The sequence below is a fragment of the Hippoglossus stenolepis genome, chromosome 12, assembly GCF_022539355.2.
Source record: "Hippoglossus stenolepis isolate QCI-W04-F060 chromosome 12, HSTE1.2, whole genome shotgun sequence".
Taxonomy (NCBI): Eukaryota; Metazoa; Chordata; class Actinopteri; order Pleuronectiformes; family Pleuronectidae; genus Hippoglossus; species Hippoglossus stenolepis.
Window position 1 is genome coordinate 23,441,541 of NC_061494.1, and position 17,511 is coordinate 23,459,051.

Here is a 17,511-nt window from a genome sequence, read left to right on the forward strand (position 1 = left end):
TCTCTCTCTCTCTCTCTCTCTCTCTCTCTTCTCTCTCTCTCTCTCTCTCTCTCTCTCTCTCTCTCTCTCTCTCTCTCTCTCTCTCTCTCTCTCAAGTGAGGTTACTTCAGTGCATCTATGTGTAGATTTAGTTTCTCTATTTGCTGTTGTTCAGAGTAATGACCAAGGAGGATATGTACCCCCCGAGTCAGTCAGTTGGTTTGTTTAAGCAAGATTACACAAAAACAACTGAACGGATTTCCATGAAATTTGGCAGAAGGATGCGGTATTAAATAAAATTTCGGTGCAGATCCGGATCAGAAGGAGAATCACTTTTTATTGAACATGGGGTTTTCAACATTTTCACTGAGATCTATTCTAGTAAAACACAAGTTCTAACTTCTATGTTTCCTCGGTGTGTCTTAGGAAGAGACGACCGAGGATCAGGCTGTCGCTTGAAGACAAGTTGGTTGGATTACGGAGTCAGTCAATAACTGTCCCTTCTCGATAACACTATGATCCCATGGAAACTTTAAGGATCATAAATTCGACCACCAAGTCTTCATGCTTAAATTAAAAAGCTTTAACTTGAATAGAAAAGCTTTGTGTCCAAAATATCACCACAATGTGAACAGATGTGTGTCGGAACATGATTTATAACCACACACACACACACACACACACACACACACACACACACACACACACACACACACACACACACACACACACACACACACACACACACACACACACACACACACACACACACACAGGGAGATGAGTAACTTCAGTCACACAACACAAATACTTTCTCATCTCTCTTACACACTCATATTGTCACATCTACACACAGCTGACCAGTCAACTGGGTCTATTTTCATTTAATCTGATGTCAAAAGGGTCACATTTCTCTCTTTTTATCACACACACACACACACACACAGACAGACACACACTCAGAAGGTGTAATGTTATCCTAACAGCCACCTGTCCTGTTGTGTCAGGCTGGTTGTGTTGTTGGCTGCAGGCCTGGGAGAAGGCTTACTTAGAGAAAACAGAGACTCACTCTGCATTAGACTGACTCCCGTCAATGGACTGGGCCCAAAGCCTGCACTTGCACATACACACACAGACACACAATCACACACAGAGAGAGAGACACACACAGGCGCGCACACACACACACACGCTGCACTCTCTACAGAAAACGTTTCACACACACACACACACATGCAATCACAGGGACATTCTCCCTCCTCTCTTCCCCCTTATCACCCCACTGCATGCACGCACACACACACACACACCCACACACACACACACTTGTATACACACACACGACTTTCCATGCAGTGCTACATGAGTCGCTCGATTCTTGTCCAAGCTTTGGTTGCTAGGGGCAACGCACTTTGGGGGTAAACTTGATTTTTTACGCCGTCAAACAGAAACTGAAACATGGACACAAACAAAACTTAAATCTGCTGAACTTCCTTTTCTTTAGATCCATCATAATCTCCATCATCATCTTTTCTCTCACCTTCATTTGCTTCATATGAATTCTACCGTCATCATTAGCTCATTAAATGTGGAAGAAACTTTCACTGCACAAATGCAAACTTTGGATGAAACCTGGTTGAAAATCCTTCTTCTGTTACATTGGGATTTTAGATTTCTCACAGAGGGAAACTTTGGATCCGTCTGTTTGTCACTCAGTAAATCACAAATACTGTCAATACCACAAACAGCTCGGGGGGGAACTGATGGTTAAACGTCATCTCGGTGTAAATTGAAAACATCCTTTCTTAGGAGGCGGTGATTGTGTTCTCGACAGGAAACTTCTCTTGAACTAACACCATCACAGATGATCTGTTCCTGAGACCTTCTGAATTCTCTGTCACATCGTCCCCTTGACCTCTGTCGAAAACGTCCAGAGGTCAAGGGGAGGAGACATATTTGACTTTTCGACCTCAGCCCATATTTTGGTCTTTGTGTCTCTTTAACGATGCCGAGGTGGAGCGAGACGACTCGTTCCCTAAAGTTTAAACGAGAGACGTCTTGGTCTCAGTGCACGAGACGATACACAAAGAGAAACAGATGATCGACAGCTCTCACGCTCTCCAACACGGACATGTGTTGTCTCCTGACGGCTTTGACTCTGAGAAATATAAGTCAGCTTCATTAAACTCTTGCACGTGTGCCAAAGATTCTTCACTAGGAAGACTTCAAAGAGCCGTCACGGTCTGACGCCTCCACAACAAAAGACGTCTTTAAAGGGCAATAAAGGAGCAGTGATTCACAACAGACTCTGCAACACAGAGACGGAGACAGAACGGTTCGGAGATTCAAATCTAAATGTTGTGGGGGGGGGGGTTCAGACGCAACGTGAAAGTTAACAAGTTCAGTTCCGGCTGATGAACGAGAGGAATCCTGACGACAGATTGTTAAAGTCTGACTTACGGCCTTCAGAGGAAACTCAATGTGTTTCAATGAGTTCACTCCAACCAGAGAGAATATGAATAAGAGATTAACTTCAATTAAAAAGGAACTCTACACAAAATCTTTTTCTGCCAATTTGACTTCTATTCAGTCGGATGCCTCCTTCTCCCTTCCATCGTCTCAGGCTGGTTTCTCTACAGTCCAGGACAAACAGGCCAGAAACACAGTAAATTGTTGTCATTTGAATAAAAGCCCTGGATTGTTATGTGCGTATGTTTTCATGCCCGAGGCTCCGTCACACAGAGACGCATATTTTGGATTTTTGAGGGCGATTGTCGTAAACAGTTTGTTGCCCCCGGCTGTGAAATGTCACCATTTCTCTAAACTTCATTATTCCACTGAATTTACCGTTGAAAAATAAAAAGATTAATTATTAATGTTCATGTTAATCATGGAATTGGTGCAGAATCCTAATTAAAAAGCTGCATATTTCAGTAGCAGCATTGAAAGGCTCCTCCACATGCGGTCTTTTGCAAGAGCTTGGGGAATAATAATATACATATAAATATATAAATATAAAGATATACATACTATTTACAGCGCCTTTAGATTTCTGTTTTCTTTTCGTCACCATTAACTTTAATTAAAATCAACTGTATCCTCGATTATTTTGAAATTCAGAGTTTATGTAATTGCTCAGTCAAAGCTATAAATACTAAACTGGAGTCACAACATGATTAGATTCTCATGTGACTAAATACTAGTTTTGCTTTGGATTATTGTGTCAATCATCATTTAAATTAATGAGCAGTTGAGTGTAGAAAATAAAAACAAGTTATAAATAAACGTCCATCACGAGCGCTGGGTGAAATAATTACAGGAGCTAATTAGACGTGACGGCAGGATCCTTAGTAGAGAGTGACTTCCCTCTCTTCACTTCCACTTCCCTCACCCAACCCCTTCCTCTTTTCCTTCCTACCCCCCTTGTCCCTTCCTTCCTTCCTTCCTTCCTTCCTTCCTTCCTTCCTTCCTCCCTTCCTCCCTTCCTTACAGCCTCCAACTCTCTGCACTTCACCCAATTATTTCCCCGGCACGACGAATGACGCCCCAGAAGAAAAAGAACCTGCCAGAGGAAGAAGCCTCCTCTCCACACACCGGTGCTCCGTGTCCCTCGGTTCTGTCGGGGCTCCGCTTGTTAGTGTGGGTGAGCTGCTGCTGCTCGGCCCGAACCAACGTGTCACCTGGGAACAGCCTGTGTGACGAACCAACATAAATTATTCACAGTACGTGTTGGGCCGAGCTGGTCTGTGAGTTTTCACCACCAGAGTATATGTTCATAAAGATTGTATGAAGAAGAACGTGCACACACACACACTGAAATATTAAACCGATATATACACACGACTCATAATTCTTGATGTATCTGTACATGAGGATTTCTCAAGGGCCACAGAGCAAAGGGTGATACATGGAGGGCTGTGTGTGTGTGTGTGTGTGTGTGTGTGTGTTGTGTGTGTGTGTGTGTGTGTGTGTACCAGCTGCTACCAAGTACCAAAAAATAACTTCTATAACGCATTTCAACAGTTTTATGCTAATCACTCTTTATGGAATTGATGATTGCCGTCATTGTTTTATGGCGGCAAAGAAGAAGTGAATTATGGGAAAAGGAAATTCCAGTTTTATCTGGGTGAAACTGGTGCCGCCTACTTTAGAGACGTGGTATTGAATTGTGTACTCGATGTCTGACCCAGTATGTTCAGCAGTATCAGAGGAACATCTCTGTTTGGAGCAATAAAATGACACCATATAATAGAAGAAGTAAACAAAACAATAAATGAAATAAAAACAGAAAAGAGAACAGAAATCAAACACCACAGTGTGTCTGCATGTTCTGCCTGTGTGGTGGAAAAACAACTTTCCACCCTGGGAAATTAAGGACCATCCATTTTCCCCCAGTGGCAGGATGTTCACCCACTAACTAGTTGTGGTTTAAATGGGATTCGCATGTTGTGATAGCGTGATAATGGCATCTTGAGTCAACTATGCAACTGAGCTTGTGTGGGTGTGTGTGTGCTGAAGTCGTGCGTGTTTCTGAGGTGCGGCGTTGTTCAGAGAAGTGACAGGGTGGCGTCCGAGGCGTGCGCGCCCGGGCGGGGTGGGGGGAGCCGGTGTGACTCGGAGCCAGCTGCAGTGCACCGTGTGTGGGCAGGACGACAGAGGAGCTCAGCCTGTCTCCATCCATCAGCGCCGCAGTCTGCTCAGCAAACTGGCACCTGATGTATGAGTGGGCTGCCAGATGACTGACACACACACACACACACACACACACACACACACACACACACACACACACACACACACACACACACACACACACACACACACACACACACACACACACACACACACACACACACACACACACACACACACACACACACACACACACACACACACACCATTGAATACTTATTCTTATTTCCCTGTTTCAGCTTCTTGTCACTCGCCTCCTGTTTGTTTGAGGATTGATTTTTAAATATCGCTCTGGACTGTTAAGACCCTGGTTTGTTCGGCATTGAGCTTCTAAACCGGTCCTGACCGGCCTGTAGCCTGGATCCTGATAAACCTGCGAGCTGAGCCCCGGTCAAGGCTGAGGCCCCGGGGTGATGGGGGGGGCCCCCCCGACCCTCAGAGGACCGAAGTCGAGAAGCTTCATTGTCGAGTTTTAAATCCTCTCCCGTTAACATTCTTCTGCAGGATGGTGATTATTACTACTTACTCATTACCTTTTCTCATTAGGCTTCTGATATTTTATGTGATAATTCATATTTTCTATTTAGGGCAATAATACATTTCATTTAGCAAGTGGGTCACATGACAAATATTAATGTTCACATAAAGAATCGGAGGCACTAGAATCTATAAAAAGACGAGTGTCCTGTTTAAGGGCGATTTGTTTGGGGTCAGTGACTCACGAGATGGAAGCTGTTCAGTTGTGTCTGATTCAAACAGGAATTTATTGACGGTCCCTAAATTAAGTCTTTCAAACATTCAAAATGAAACTAACTTCACCTCCGTTTATTTGATGTTTCCTTGTGAACTTGATTTGTTCCTCTTTGTTTTAAAACATTCTATAAATCAATAAAGTTGTGATTATAATCGTTAAGGGTCTGAAGGGAACACAATCTCTTCCTCACACCCCCACCCCCCCCGTGAGCTGCTCGGATGTCACAGTATATCCGTCAGCGGCGTCCCTTCGTGTCGCCGCCTCTCAGCGGCAGCGAGCTCTGACTGATGCAGGCGACTCTGATGAAGCCGAACATCACAGCCGATCCGATCCCTCGTCAAATCGCTCCTTTTTCTGACGCCGACTCATTAGCTCGTTTTCTTTTAACACATTTGCAAGTGCACCGGCTGATGGGAATAAGTTGTGGGCGTAATGAAAAGGAAGGTCCACGGGGATCCATATTTCTGGTGCACTGGTGGAAAGCGTCCAGGGAAATTAGACTCAACTAAAAATATTCAATTATTCAAGTAGAAGGAAAAGTATAAGTAGGCAAAGTATTTAGTTTCCCTCCAGCAGTTTTTTTAGACATGAAAATTGGGTGCAGACATTTTACGGAGTTCGTCTTTTACATGTGAAGAAGCAGCAGGAGATTGTCCGGGTCAGAACATTCACAGCAACAGGAAACTGTGAGGAACATTCAGACGTCGGAGTCGAGCAGCCGGACGCAGGACGTCAGCGCTTCACCCAAAGCTCTTGGTTTTCATTGTGTTGCACTTTGACATCTTGACCGAGTGTTTTTCAACCTGAGATATTTGTAACCTTTAGTTTTTTTCAGATTTGTTTCGTCCTCGTGTTCAAATCAACTTCATGATTATTTAAAACTTTTACTTCGATTAATGAACGATTGTTTTACGCCCTCCCACTGGATTGTGATCTTTTATTACTACTTAAAGTTTGATCAAACTTTCCTGCAGAGGTTTTCCACACGGCTGTACTTGTAAAGTCGTTGTGAGAATAAACATCTTGAATCTTGAGCTGTGGCTTTAGATTAAATGTTTGAGCTTTCTGGCGTTGACACGATCTCCACTAAGTGAACTTACATTTCTTATATAGTGTATATCTTTGTGTGTTTAGACAGGACACATACAGAGCTGTGGAACACGTCTGTTAATATCCTTTTATTTCAGCTCGGGGGCAGATGAGCAGATGAGACACGTGGAGTAAACAAACGTAAAGATTCGGCTTTGGTGTTTTCCTGCAAAGAAAACCTCGCATCCGTCTTGTTCTTATCTCTCTTCACCGTCCCTCGTCTTCATCAAGTGGAGACCTGGAAACGCAAGTCCACACCGAGCCTGTGTTGTGTTACTGTCCAGTCAAGACGTGAAATACACACACACACGTGCTGCCTGCAGAATGGGCAGCCAGTCTGTGCCCATTCCTGCAAACACCGGAACACATCATGACAGTATTTATACACACACACATCCCCTCGTTCTGTTCATCATATCTAATAAGTCCTGAGCATCTTCCAGCATTTTCCACTGGGATCCGGCCAACAGCCTCCTCCCTACCTGGAAGTGGCTGTAAACACAGAGACTCTTTTATGTGCTCAGGTGTCTCACATGTCGCCGAGTGCTCAGGAAACAAAGCACAGTCTCTTCAGGAAGCTTTTGATCTTCTTCAGGTCGGACTTTTCCTTTTGGATCAGTGCACCTGCAGTTTGCAGAGCGGCGGAGAAGTCTCCGGGTGCATCATCCTTTTCATAATTAAGGTCTCACAATGTTTTAAAAAGGAGCAAGACGGGATTGGACAAAGTTCTCAGGTTCTGCACAACGGTGTTTAACTGAATCACCTAAAGGCCAACTGTAAAGCATCGGTCATGTTGTAAGAGTGAATGTATCAGTGTGATGACATTAAACAAAGCAGCACACACACACTTAGTCGTTCATGTCCCCCACTCCCACTGCAGCAGCAGAGAGGAAGACACACAAATGTCTCAAACAATAGAGGCTCTTGGACATGGACGGAGAAAACAGGCCCAGAAAGAAAAGAGCTCGTTCCTGCTCATTCTGTAACTGAAGGTAAAGTAGAAAAAGAAAACAGGATCTCGTGGTTTAACAAGCAGTCAGTCCCCTGTTTATGATTGATGAGCATCTCAAGCTAAAGTATTACTTTCTAAATCACTTATGACAAGTTTGGAGTTTTTCCAAAAGGCAGGTTTTAGTGGAAGCTATAAGCCGACTCCCCAAACGTCCAACCACTGATTCAGTCCACTGGACTGTGGCCTCCATGAAACTGGTGAGATATCGAACAAGCTAATGACCCAGGATGTCGAAACGTAGTTAAATTGAGTTAATTAAATGATATATATATTCCAGTACTTTACTCTGAACTTGTTAATCACATTAAGCCCTAGAAACACATGAAAGTGTAGTTTAAATATCCCCAATGTCCATTTAAACTCACTATATGAGCTGATTTAATTATGATAAAAGGTTCAGGAAAGATTGTTTTTGATGATTAAAAAAGGTCTTTAACACCAAACCCCCACATGAGAGTGAAACAAGCTCCAGGATCACTCCTGGTCTGTTCTCTTTGAAGAGCCAGTGGCTGCATCACAGGCTCTGCACACAACTGAGCTGAGGTCGATCATTAGAACAAGATTGGTATCTGCCTCCTGGTCGTCAGGCGGGAGAGATGTGTGCTACCTGTGGATGCACCGGAACGGTTGTGGGATCAATGGTGGAGGCAAACAGACACACACACACACACACACACACACACACATCGCTGCAGCTCATTCTCAGACACAAACGCAGACACGTGGACACATAAACCTGAAAGCTAATATCAATGTGTGTGTTGTTTAAACACTGTTATTTACTTTCTTTTAGAAAAAGATGTGTTTTTTCAAATCAAACTGCTCGTTCAATTAATCAACAGCAGCAATTTAGAAAAGCTCTCTGGTTAATCTGGTTATGGAGCAAACCACCGCACGGACAGATTTAAATTTGTTAATTACCTGAGAATCCTTGTTCAAGCTTCTTCTGTTAAATATCAGTGCAGCTTTCCACACGCGCTGAGATCCAGGTGGATCTCCGTGTGTTAGCTTGGTTTCAGTCCTGGTATTTGAAACGTTTCCCCTGAGGAAACATTCTCAGATTTCATTATATGTGCGACCAGTGGGAAACATTCACCATCAAGATGAGCATTTCTAAGATGATTTCTTAAAAGCAAAAGGAAAAACTGCACAAATTTGGGAGCGATTCTCGACTCAGAGTTAAACTTGAATCCTCGTTTTAACAAGCTCATTAAAACATCCTCCTTCAACTCGGGATGATAAGAAAGTTAAACCGTCTCTAACTCAAGAAAGATGCTGAAATACTCGTTCCCACTTTTACTGGCAGTTTGCAAATCCATTTTTTACTGGATAACTGAATTGTCCAAAAGGAGAATCCAGCTCGTCGAGCCAGAACCCGACTAAAACAGAGACAATCGATCAGAGCACCTTGTGCTTCAGACGCTGCTTCACACCTGTAGCTTCACACCTGTAGCTTCACACCTGTAGCTTCACACCTGTAGCTTCACACCTGTAGCTTCAGAGGTTCTTTACCACCTCGTTCCACCTCGTTCCACCTCCTACACCGGAGATCTTTCATTTCATTTTCCAGTGAGATCACTGAGGTCACAGCTTATCTGTGTGATCTGTCTCTGGATATTAGAATAAAAAGATTTATGGATGATTTGAAAAAGAAACCAAAGACTTATCTTTCTAATCTGGCTTTTTATCTTATTTCCTTTAGCAAGAGATTTTCATTGTTTCATTTAAATTTGCTCCGTTTTATTAACTGTTTGAAATGTGCTGGATGTATTTTCTCTAAACATCGGTACATGGACAAGTGGAATATCTCATCTTTACTCAAAAACATTACATCCACACAGACAGGAAACATCGTCTGAGTACAGCCCATAATGAAGACTGAGGCCGGAGCCCATTTCAGCAAATGTGATTAACCACCAACACACACACCATCTCATTAAGAGATTGAATCCTAACGTCAGCAGCGTTTCACTGTGGGAGCATTATTTGGCAGGAAGCGAGCGCAGATACTTATCAGTGTCTTGATTCACACACACAGACAGATCCATACACACAACCACACACGGTCGCACACATTACAAAATCATCACTTAAACCATCAAACCAAACTTTGCTTTTATAAATCATGTACTCTCGTTTGTTTGTGTGTTCATCTCCTGCCACGTGTGAATGTGTTTGAAAGGATGAAATCCAGTCTGGAACATGTAAATAATGAAGTTTGCACCGGAGCAGTGACTCAAGTGCGTCCATGACGTTGAAATCAAAGTATATTAAAAAGGGGGAGACGTTGCAGTGAGATGATTTATTCACATTCTAGCTTTCATTTGCAATCCGGACAGATCAAAGTTACTGCACACGAGATGTGGAGCTCGACTGTAGAAGCTCAAACGCCAAAGTTTCACTGCAGCGTTGCATGAAAACTGTTTAATGAATCGATGAAGATCATTTACATCAGTTTCAAAGTCTGCAAAAACCTTTCAAAGCAACAAGTTGATGACTTCAGATTAGGGTTGCAAAATTCCGGGAATATTCAAAGTTGGAAACTTTCCATGGGAATTAACGGGAATAAACTGGAAACTTTGGGGTAATTTATACTAACTGTATTTACCTTGTCATATACAGACATAAATATAAACATTTTGTTTTGTCATAAGCAGACATGCATGCAAACATTTCTAATACAAATTTTAAAAATGACATTTTTGACTTAATCCATTTGTGAGTAGAACTCTACCGTCTCTATGTGGATCTCAGGACAGAACCCGGTCAGTGAAAACTTATCAAAACCTGCAGGAACGATGGACTTAAATATGAAAATCTGACCTCAGCAGTTTCCTCTATGTGACAGTATGTTGGACATGAGTATTGGTGGTTTCTGAATATATTTTAACTTTAGAGGAAATGGATGTAAAGTGCAAAGGGGAAGTAGTTTTACACATAAACGTCAGTTAATGGGAAGTAGTTCACCGGTGTTAAATGTCTCCTGTGGCTCAGCGGAGGAGAGAGCGATGCTGATGATGTCATCGACCATGATCGACCATGGTCTTGGTTGTTTTAACCAAGATCGTGCTGCAAGATCTAGAATTGCTAACGTTAGCCACTTGCCAGCGAGACAGTTCTGTTCCTGTGGACTATAAATACAGTCACCTGTTTGCGTTGTCAATCAATAATGGATACTGCGTGCTTTCTCGGACAAGAGGACTTCGGACTTTCATGTGATCATGTCGGGTTGAGAGAAAAATAAAACAATCCATTGATTCTGTCAATTTGGTTTACAATAGCTAGCTACATCCTTTTCAAAGAAACACATTCCATACATCTTTAAAATAGAGTTTTGAATGACGTTTTTATTGCTCAGCCTTTAATTTGCGGTAATTACTTTTATTTTTGATAAGTAGCCCAACTCGCGCTTTTTTGATGGACCCCCACAGCCGCGAGCAATCGAGGTGATGGTGTACTTTTGTGTGGACATACATACATCCTACTCTCACTGCTGTAAAAAGTTAGCCTACTGTATACAAATAAACTTGGTATTAAAAATGAACATGGCTTCAGTGTAACAACAACAGAAAGTCATAGGTTTCTGGCAGACAATGTTCCCAACGAGCTGCATCCAGGTTCCAGCTGTTCTCAGCCTAGTGTTGTTTTCAACTACATTTAAGTTATCTGTTATAAGCCAACATTTGCAAAAAAAGTGTCAATATTTCCAAAATTCCCGAGCTTAACTTCCCATGGAAAGTTTCCGGAAATTTACCGGAAGTTGTCCGCCCCCTTTGCAACCCTACTTCCGATCGACCCCAGGCAGCAGATGAGAACTCTGTGACCTCAGAACTGACTGTGGCGGTGAAACCACCAGCAGATAACAACCAGCAGATAATGTTTCTCAGGGTAGTATTCTTAGTAAAGTCTTAGCTGTTCCCACCGAGGATCAACACAAGCTACTAAATCCAAACAGCTCGCAAAATCATAACCATAAAGAAGCTATGAGCAGCTGCTCGCAGGCACCACACACACACACACACACCACACAACACACACACAACACACCACCACAACACACACGCACACACACACACACACACACACACACACACTCGAGGCAGCCGGGGTCACAGGCTCAGGAACCCGACAGGCCACTTTCATCAGGCCGCACCACATCACTCTCAGATATCAGTCATCTAAATAGGCCTTTTTCAAATCAAGATCAATGAAACGTTTCAGTTTCTGCTGTTTCCAGGTTTCTCTCCTTCTTCCGGATGTGTGAGTCAGAAGCGGTTTGACTTCATCATGAGGCTTCTCGCTGTGATGCAGTGTTTTGTGTTCAAACATTAACACATATTTCATCTCACAGGAAGCTTTGCCAAATGAATTCTGCTCTCAGAGCAAAGTGCCTCAGAACCTCTTTGTTTTTAGTAAAGTCAATTACTCCTCTAATTGCTAATGTTCACTACTTGGACACAAAGGCAGACACAGACACTGGAATGGTGCCTCAGCCAAATAGTCTTCTTTGTCTGATTTAGCAGATTGCTTTTGGTATAAAAGATATTGGAGATGTGAAGATCTTCACAGATATAAAACACACAAATGAAAACACATAAAAATGTCCAAGAACACAAGTGCCAGAACTATCAGAATATTGCTTTTCTAGTGATAAGAGAATTTTATGCTTTATTTAGTTTTTTCCCAGTCATTCGTCTGAGAATGTGTCACAATTTGAGCATCAATTCTTTACCCAGGGTCAAGTTTGTGAGGTCACAGTGACCTTGACCTTTAAACGTCAAAATCAAGTCATTTTTATCCTCGAGTCAAAGTGACAGTTGGCTTCACATTTGAAGGACTTCCCCAAAGATGTTTCTCTGAAATCGTAAACAGGAGAACGGGATCAGAATCTCGGAGATGACTAACTTCAGCGATTTGCCCAAGTGACACATTTATAAGATGTCATATGAGCAGCTGATGCAGATGATCAAAGTGTGGGAGGCTGCGGCCGGGAGCAGATGTAAGGATTTAACCTCTGTGACCTCAGCTGTCCCGCCTGAGCAAATAAAACGTCAACATCCGGCATCGCGGCTCCTCCTCTGACAGCTCCACTTCCTCCTTCTCACAGCGCTCCTCTTCCAACGGCACTGATGCTGGAAGGTTTCATCACGCCAACATATGTGCCAGTACAGTATCCTGTATACAGCTGCGGCTCAGGGGTTAGAGCGGCCGTCCTCTACATCCGGAAGGTTCGATCCCAGTCTTCCCCTTTCCGAAGTGTCCTTGGGCAAGACACTGAACCCCAAACTGCCCGTTCTCATAGAGAAAGTGCTGCAGAGGCACTGTATGAATGTGTGTGTGACTGGGGGAATAGAAACTCTACTGTAAAGCACTGTGAGTGTCATCAGGACTAGAAAAGCTCTATATAAATACAGACCATTTACATGTATAGATAGAGATGTAGTGAGAAAGCGAGTATCCTGCAGGAAATGCCACAGATGTGATAATGTGGAGCCTCCTCCACGAACCAGCAACTCCCCGTGTCACGATCCGCCACATGTTCACATAAATAAAATGTCATTATAAAAACAAAAAGGCACCAAACATGCAGCGTCTGAGCTGTTTCTCCTCTGAAACATCCTCATCCTCACAGGATCTGATGATTTATAGGATGCAAAGTGTTTTGAATTAAAAGAAAGAGACAATAGAACGACACTCAGAACACAGCACCTCCCTCCGCAGAGGCCCAAGTGTCCCCTTAACTTCAAAACCTCACAATGTTAAAGAAAGTGATCCTGGATCAGCCTCCTGCAGATCTGATTCCCTGACTCGTCCCAAATCCTTCCACCTAGTTTCGTGCTAATCGGTCCTGGTGTTTCCTTCTTGCAGTCAAACAAACAAGCAGCGGTGAAAACATCCTTTTAGTTTAGACAAAACAATGTGAGCAATAATCCTCTAATTGGTTAATTGACACTGCATGAAGCCAGAGGAAGCTGGACCATGTTATTTCATCAGAAGATTTGGCCGCAAGGTTCATTTCACACCAGAAAACCAAGCTGTGGTCAGCGGAAGGGCTGTTATGGATCTCAGAAATGAAGCTTCTCTCCCTGCAGGACTTTTCCCAGAGCCTCACTCTCACCACACCAGATGAATGATGGTGCAAGCGAGGAGTTAATATCTCACTGGCCCTGCTCAGCTGACAGCTCGCAGAATTTCCCTGAGAGACCAAAGATCTGTGGGAGCTTCTGGTGTTACGCAAAGATGCAGAGGAGATAGAACCGAACACAATGATTCATCTTTATCGATACTGTACATACAGGTTTTTACAATCAGTGAGGACACACGCTGGCGTTTCACGTTCCCTGGACCGTATCCACCACAACTAAGAGCCCTGACGTTAATCTCAGGCCTCATCAGTTATCGCCTGACGACAAATGAGCCCCTGGGGGAAATGTCGGATATTTGGTGCAGATATCCAGACCAAGACTCTTCTGTTCTCCATCCTCTGTTTAGAGTCTAATGTTTCTACACACAAAACACAAACAGAAACACTTCTTGTAGGTGTTTCAGGTCCAGGGAGACATTCTGCCTGATGTCTATTAACAGCTCTCTGCATATGAATGCTGATTAATTAAGAAGCTGACGCATTTCCATCTATGTGATCCAATTCTTTCACTCTGCACACGGACTGTTCACCTGCAGGCCTGCTCCAACCGGATTGGAACAGATTCACATGGAGAACCTGTTCATAGGATCACTCTCACCCTGACCACTCCACCTATAGAGGCCTGAACCTAACTGTCCTGGAACCTAGAGGTTAGAAGATTAATCCTGATCTCAAACTCTACAATATGGAGCTTCAGGTCCTCGAAAAAACTGAATACAGCTGCATTTAAATACAAGAATACAAGTCAGGGATTGGACTAAAATCCAAAGAGCTTAACCCACAAACTAAATCTGGATCCAACCTGAGAGACGGAGCCTGGAGGTCAGAGATGTGAATATGTAGGTGAGATGTGGAGCCCAATGCATCTCTAACCCTAAAACAGACATTTGAAAAAGTGCCACAATGTCTACGCTCACAAAGATCCTCACACACACACACACACACACACACACACACACACAGCCCATTGTCCAAAGTCTACCTGTGTCAGTCTCTGTGTGTTTTGTGAGGCTGCAGCAACAGGTGATCACATCCTGAGCTGAGCTCAGTTCTCAGTGACTCTCAGAGACTCTCAGAGACTTAAAATGAATGAACTCGGCTCAATAACAATCACAGCCAGGCCTTCTTTAACCAGCAGCTTCATTCAAATAAAGAAAGGGGGGGAGAGAAGTCAGACAGTGTGTGTTTGTGTTGTGTGTCTGTGTGCAGGATGGATGGAGGAGGTGCACATGTTCGACAAAAGGAGGAACTGAGGAAGTTAATGTCTCTGGAAACAAGAGCCCTATTCAACTTGCACCAATTAGATCCCATGGCCCCATGAGCCGGTCATTATCACGAGGACAACAGTCAATAGGTTACATCGTCCTGAGGCGGTGTTGCATCACCGCTGGGATGTTTTACTGTTGATGTTATGAATGAAAGGTGGGAAACCAGGAGGAGAAACGGATGTATAGTGGTTTGTATGTATAGCGAATTAAAGTGTAGGCACTCACACAAACGCGTGGTAGACGAACGCCCACTCCCTCGGTCTCTCCAGCACGTTGTAGAGGTAGTTCTGGAGCCGCCGGTACCGCGCGTTCCTGCGGCCGCTCTGCGCGCTGTAGGTCAGCGGCTTCCCGAGCAGGCTGAGCCTCGCGCCCTGCTTCCGCTCCGCTCCCCCCGCACCTGCGGCACCGGGAGACAGGAGCCCGTCGCCCACCCGCGCCGTGTTGTTCATCGTCCTGTGCCCGCTCTCCACATCCTTCAGTGCGTAGTCCTGCGCCCGGCGTCCCGTGGAGCTCTTCAGCCAGAGCCCGGTGCCACCGCCTCCACTCTCTTCGCCGGTGTGGCTTCTCGGCATGGCATCACCAGCGCGGCCGTGGAGTGCGCTGGGACAACGGCGGACATTCACATGTAGGAGCCAGCAGCTGTTGCTCCAGAGGTTGTTGGAGTGACTCGGCTGAATCTGAATGAAACTAAGCAGAAGCTGAAGAGTTAAGTATCTAATCGGCTCCCATCTTTTCAGCCGGTGGCCGCTTCAGCTGATCCACAGTGTGGGTTGGACACTTGGGTCAGTGTGCGCGGGGCTGGAGAGGAGTTGGGTTATGAAGGAGTGGATCCATGCAGACATTTGTCGGGGGGGAGGGCTCTCACACCCTCCCACTTCTCCACCACCTCACCCGCTGCCTCGCTTCTTTCTGTCAAACAGCCAGTCGGCGCTGCTCGGTGCCTTTTACGCATCGGACTGAAGAGCTGCAGCTCTGCCGCCACCAGCTCCAAACCCTCTGGACGAGTAGGTGCTCTCCGTTCCTTCATGTGACTTTGGATTTAAATAATACATATTAACCAAGGAGACGTCAAAAGACACCAGTGCACCGCAGGATGACGCAGGTTTTACGCACGGAAGAAAATGACCAAACATATCCAGTGTGATCGTTTGGGTCATTTTTTATCAGGCTACAGACAACGTCCGGGACAACACGCTGCATTTAACACTGACACACACATATAAAGTCCTGTGTTGTGTGTGGAATCAGATTTAAGGAGGGAGTTGGACATGAGGTTGTGTTGAGGCTGTGACCACGTGCCAATCACGCAACTTCATCCATAAACTTGTTGGACGCTGAATTACTTATATTATATTACGATATTAGCTCATGCTCAGGGGCTCGGACCCTCCAGTGAAGCTCAGCGGCTTCAGGAGCAGCGGAGACGGGGGAAGTGCTGAAGTGCGCACGGTGTTAAAAACTATCTGCGCCCGGAACCAAAGTGAACACGCGCTCTGATGATGTTTTGAACAGCTGCGTCATCTCTATCACGTGACCATGGACCCCCCCCCCTTACTCATTCTTTCTTTCTTTCTTTTCCAATCACTGTTTGTATTCCAATAGCACAGTACGGGCTATATTGAGGGTATATAGGCTACTTTATATACTTATATATTACATTATTTATTATATTAGGTGATCTTTTTAATTTGTGTGTGTGTGTGTGTGTGTTTGACTGCACCAAATTTAAACGAACACATTTATATTTATGTACAATAACAATAAAGACTTTCTGATTCTTTCCAAACCTCCTGCTCGTGTCATTTCCTGTCATGTTGAATTGTAGACTGTAAAAAGTGTGATTGAATTATTTCATAATATCTGTGACCGGACATGGAGAAAACCAGAGACAGGAGCAGAGTCACTTCCAACCTCAGTGGTTTTATTTTTATGTTCAACACAATCAAGTTTAACAATTAGAAATAAACCTGAAGGTGTTTTTTATTCTGTTGTGATCGGAGCCTGTCCTCTAGTGGTCAAACGTTGTAGTTACACTCTTCTCCCCCGAAGGAGAAGTGCACAAATCTCCACATTGGTTTTGAAAATCTCGATCCCACCAGGAGGATCACCTGAGACATGACCTGAGAAGGGGAGAACCTTTCACCTGCTCTGACCTCTGAACTTGGACTCCTGTCTCCTCCATGGTTCTCCAACATACTCCAGTTTACCCCCTGACCATCAGATTAGAATCTGACAGTTTTATTTTAGCCAATTTAGTCACGATGAAGATGTTGGTCACCCACCCCACCCATCCACCCAAAATCCAACATCCATGCACATGTAGACTAAGACCACAGCAACTGAGGAAACGCTGCATATGATAAATATACCCAGAAATATGTGTAGGTTATGTGTGTAGGTTAATTTATATAGTTCCTATTCCTGTACTTGTTGTAACTAAGTCAATTATCCAATCATCAGCTCTGTTATTGGCTTGTAGAATATCTTAATTATGTGAGGATCAATTAAACTAATCCACAGAGTCTTGATTGGCAGGATTTCAGCACCAGTGATAATAAAGTGAGACTGAACA

At 44.1% G+C, this 17,511-nt stretch overlaps 1 protein-coding gene across 5 annotated transcripts in view; it reads right to left on the minus strand.

Moving 5' to 3' along the window:
• Window positions 1-16,328, minus strand: part of kcnq5a (potassium voltage-gated channel, KQT-like subfamily, member 5a) — an 80,767-nt gene extending 64,439 nt beyond the window's left edge. For 3 of the 5 annotated variants that reach the window (XM_035172493.2, XM_035172492.2, XM_035172490.2), the window contains exon 1: window positions 15,165-16,328. In XM_035172493.2, coding sequence (XP_035028384.2) covers window positions 15,165-15,511 — 347 coding nt within the window. In that variant the 5' untranslated portion in view covers window positions 15,512-16,328. The remainder of the gene's footprint in view (window positions 1-15,164) is intronic. The other 2 variants (XM_035172491.2, XM_047342276.1) reach the window with 1 other exon arrangement.
• Between the last annotated feature and the right edge of the window lie 1,183 nt (window positions 16,329-17,511).